Below are 4,622 nucleotides of genomic sequence, written 5' to 3' on the forward strand. Positions count from 1 at the left end.
ATATATTAAAATCATGTTAACAGAAGTATATTTTTTCAGATTTGAAGAAAATGGGAGAATTTACAGTAGAAAGTATTTCAAAGGACATATTTTAGCTTTTCATTGTATAATAGAGGGAGGTAAACAGCGGAAAGAACAGAACCGTTGGTGTTGATCTGGTCAACAGGTATAATGTCCTAAAAATAAAAGGAATACCAAACCCTCACATTTGTTTTACTATAAAGGCCTCCCTGGGATCCAATTACTGATGCAACAATATACCGGTGGACTGAATAGAAATGCGTATCCTGTATGTATGAACTCATCCCGATTAGGCTGAGCAGAGGGCCCACTCTCCATCCCTCCCTGAGGGGCAGGGCAGGGCGACGCTGTGGCTCCTAGGGGAGAAAAGCTGGACACAAGGAGCTGTGAGAACTTCCTCACCCATCGTTAAACAGCGCAGGAGAGTCAACCACTCCAGCTAATTAACCTCACTAATCCATTTATCTTTACTTTTTTCTTTTTGTTGTCTAGAAATCTGCAACAACCTAGAACAGCACTACTAGTTAGCCAGAGAAAGAATAAATATTTACATTGATTGTGTAAAGGTTCTTTAAAACAATGTCTACAAGAAATAAAAACCAAGAAAGTAGAAATGCTACCTCCTCTTTAGAATAAGCTCATGCAGAGTGTGTGAAACCATTTGATGCTAAAGTTTGTTCAGTAACAGCAGCAATAGTTCAGACTAAATATCAAATATAGAAAGGTCTTTAAATTGAATCTGTAATTAACACGTTTTACAACGATAGTTAAGCTCTGTTGGATTTTAACCTTACCTAGAAGCTTTAATAAAACAAAAACAAAGGGAATATCTGTTTTTTTTTCCTAACTCAGCATTTAGGCTTAGTTCAAACACCGAGCTAGAGACGGCATCTGAGGGTATCCACCAAAAGCACCCCTGCCCAATAAAACATCCCACCACCACCCAATCACACGGTAAGCTCTGCACCTCCGCAGCTCATACTCACCTTCCCTCTGGTTATAAATGATGTTTTTGCAAAGAAGATCATTGTGGCAGAGAACTACTGGAGAGTCCAGCAAAGACAAACTCTGCTGGAGCCACAGCAGCTCCTTCCGGAGGGCCTGTGGGCTGGGAACCTCCAAGCTCAACCTAGAGGGGGGAAAAAAAGGTACTTATGTACAGGCCCAAAAGTCAGAAGAAGTTAAACTGTTGGACACGCTAAAGGGGGGTAGAAGCTATGTAGCTGTAGGTCGCCATTACAGAATTAATTAATCTTCCGTTAATTTCATAAAGGAGGAGGAAAATAACATAAGGATGACAGCAGCAAGTTTTATTAAGGATGCAAAAACTGTCTGCAACAGGACCATGGTAAGGATGGAGCCTGCATTAGCTTTGTGGATTAATGACTGCAGAAAGAAAAACAACATTATGCTGGATATGAACATCTGCACAAAAGCTAGAACACTGTATCAAACTGACAGTGATGACATTTATGAAAGGGAAGAGTAGGATGCAGATACCAGGCCATCAACAAGGGCTGTTCATGCAGCAAAAAGTGCATTTAATGCCAGCAAGGCCTGAACTGAAAAACGCAACTAATGCTTTGGACTTACAAATGTTTCAGACCGTCTCAAAGTACCACTGGAGCAAAAGCGTGAACAATAAATTTAAAGTGATAATTGAGGAATAAAAAATAAAAGCTTGAACTTGTTTTTCATAATAAGGGTTACTACTTTGCAGATTTTGCCAATCATGGGATATTTTTGAACCATTTTCCCCATGTCTGCAGCTTAGTCTTTCCTCTGTAATTAACAGCTAGCTAAACCTGTTTGCTGTTTTTCTTCCAACTTGACAATCGACAACTTAATGCATATCTATCCCTAAAAACTAACTTGATTTCATGTTTGAATACTTTAAATATTTTGAAACAAGGCTCCAGAGGGAATAATGAAAAGGGCTTTTAGAATAACCGAGTCGAGAACTCACCCATCATGCTCCTTAAAGCACTTGGAAATGAGGGCAAAGTATTTGCCCATCTTGAGCCACATGTCAGAGCGAGGTACCCAGCCGTTATGGGCATGGATGGCATGGTACTTGGCCAGCTGCCTCGCAATAAGCCTGCAACACAGAAGTGAAAATCCAAAGGTTTGAACTTGAGTGCATAAAACACCAAATCTGTAAAGATGTCTTTGTAAACAAATACCACATAAAACATACGGATAGTCACTTTAAAACTGCTTATAGATGTTCAAATATAGATTGGAGTTTGAAATATAACTTTTAATGTGCTGATTGATCAAAGAAAGATTTGCATTTCCTTTGCTCCATTACAGACTATAAAATAAAAATCACCGGCATTTTTAATCCAATGCATGGTTTTTACACAAACTAACAACATTGGCCGTGTGATGTAAACTTATAACAACAGGTACTCACTATGGTGCATGCAGGCCAAACATTTGTAACTGCATCAGAAATGTAGGTTGTGAAAACACTGTCCCATTCAGAAAAAGATTACATGAACAGATGATCTCTGGTCGTCTTCTATAAAAATACATCAGTAAGTGTCTTGTTTAAAGGTGCAGTAGGAGATCTTTTCTAACGCATTTTTTACCATGTGGCTTAAAGATCTCCTCACAGCTGCTTAGCAAGCAGTGAAATAGAAGGTCTGGAAGTGGAACTAAAATAAATGGTCCTCGCTACAGTGACAAATCAATGAATACGAATATGAACACGACTGGTTCCTGAAACATCAATCATGTCCCTCCCCCCCTGTGCGTGTACCCTGACACATGAACGAATCCACCCCCCAATGTTCGTACAGGACGCCATGGCTGGAAGCTAGCCCCTTTTATGCTACGTTCACACCTAAAGCAGCGAGAGTAGCAAAAACGCACATGCCGCTTCAATTTTGATGCTTGTACAAGTTTGATGCACGTTGGGCGGAGCTACCCTATCCTTTTTTTTTTTGCCTGTAACAATGGCAGCTATATATGCTTTGATCAGTGGGTAAAAAGTAGATTGATTCTACTTGATGTGAAGTCCACCTGAAAAACATCGTCAGTGCAGTACTACTCCCAGCTTGTTCTCTTCTCTTACCTAAAAACAGGTTGGCTGCGTATGTGTTCAGGGTCCAAGGCAGTGCCTTGCAGGAATTCATAGCACAGGCCATTGTTGAAGGTGCAGTAAAGACGTGGGGCACAGCGGTGTGCTTGGAGCACTCTGAAACTTTTAACCTCGTTCTCCCGGTCGACCAACAGCTCAGTTTTGTTGCCGTAAATACGGACCAGGACCACATCTTGCATGACTGCGCCCACGTAACAGCCGAGCAGCTTGTTGGTTATTCCATCAGTGAAAAACTGCAGAAAGGAAGACAAGAACAGAGAGGCTGTGAACAAGGGGATACTTCAGAAAACTATGAGGGTAAAACGTCAAACCAAAACTGTCCAAAGAGCTGCAGCAGATTTCAGGAACTTTAATTTTCTTGTACATTGTGACACCAAAATAAAAACAATTTAAAGGCTGTTTGCTTGATTTATTTTAAGCAAACTATCATTTCTAAGCCGTGGCATAAAAACCGTGTTGCTTTTGGTGAGCTATCAGCAGAGGAAAAAACTGAGCTACATTCTATTTAAAAAAAATATATAAATGAAATTCATGTAAAGGTATGTTTATTGTATTTGTAACTAGAAGAGTAACAAATTGATCTGCTGCAGCTTTAAACATGCCATCATAATTTTTTGTAGATTCTACTTTAGCCATCCTAGAATTGTACTTCTTTTAATCATTTCATTACATTCAGAGCGATTGTTTCACTCGGAAAAAAAAAAGTTTTAAATGTGAAGCATCAAATTAGAAACTGGTAAACTAACATCTAATAATGCTTATTATTAAAATGGGGGGGGATATTTAGACATTTTTTGATATAGTGACAACTAAATCTAGGGCTGCACCTAATGAGTATTTTGCAAATCGATTAAGCTGTTGATTATTTTTTGAATAATCAATTAATAATCAGGCAACCAATGGTTCCATAAAGATTTTTTTATGAAAGTAAATCCAAGGAAATTAAAGCTTTTCCACTTGAGGAGTTCTGGATTGGGCATATTGACAGATGAAAACATTTTTTTCATCTTAAATGCGAAATGTTTATATATTCTTTTACAATTTTGATATTAATTACAGCTCTAAATGGGTCGCTCCGTCAGCTAAAGGGATATTTTACAGTCTCTATACTCTAGTTAATGATTAATCGATTACTAAATTGGTTGATGATTATTCTGATTGTTTCAGCTCCAACTAAATGCCTGACTTTTCCCTGCATTGAGCTGATTGAAATTGGCATTTCATTATTTAACACAAGTGGTAGAAAAAAGCCAAATGAATAAATGGTTGCAAGGATAAAAACATACCGGTACCCTGTCCTTTAAGGGTTGAAATATTACATAAGATCAGATGGGGAGGATCTGGTAAACATTAATAAAGCGAAGCACAATTAAGTAACTCTTTGACTATGGCTTATCTGAAATGACCGATCAGCACAATTTAACTGGAAATTTACTATAGGGGGACAGCCGCCTAATTATCCCTCCTGACTGTTTACTATGTCTAGGACTGACGA

At 38.6% G+C, this 4,622-nt stretch overlaps 1 protein-coding gene across 1 annotated transcript in view; it reads right to left on the minus strand.

Moving 5' to 3' along the window:
- LOC107099662 (ethanolamine kinase 1-like) overlaps nucleotides 1-3,383 on the minus strand; it is an 11,188-nt gene extending 7,805 nt beyond the window's left edge. The window contains exons 1-3 of the mRNA XM_015397884.1: nucleotides 3,101-3,383; nucleotides 1,988-2,119; nucleotides 1,008-1,150 (exon numbers count right to left, since the gene is read on the minus strand). Coding sequence (XP_015253370.1) covers nucleotides 1,008-1,150; nucleotides 1,988-2,119; nucleotides 3,101-3,306 — 481 coding nt within the window. The 5' untranslated portion in view covers nucleotides 3,307-3,383. The remainder of the gene's footprint in view (nucleotides 1-1,007; nucleotides 1,151-1,987; nucleotides 2,120-3,100) is intronic.
- Nucleotides 3,384-4,622: the final 1,239 nt, after the last annotated feature.

Source organism: Cyprinodon variegatus, unplaced genomic scaffold (genome assembly GCF_000732505.1).
Source record: "Cyprinodon variegatus isolate N-32 unplaced genomic scaffold, C_variegatus-1.0 Scaffold28, whole genome shotgun sequence".
Lineage (NCBI taxonomy): Eukaryota > Metazoa > Chordata > Actinopteri > Cyprinodontiformes > Cyprinodontidae > Cyprinodon > Cyprinodon variegatus.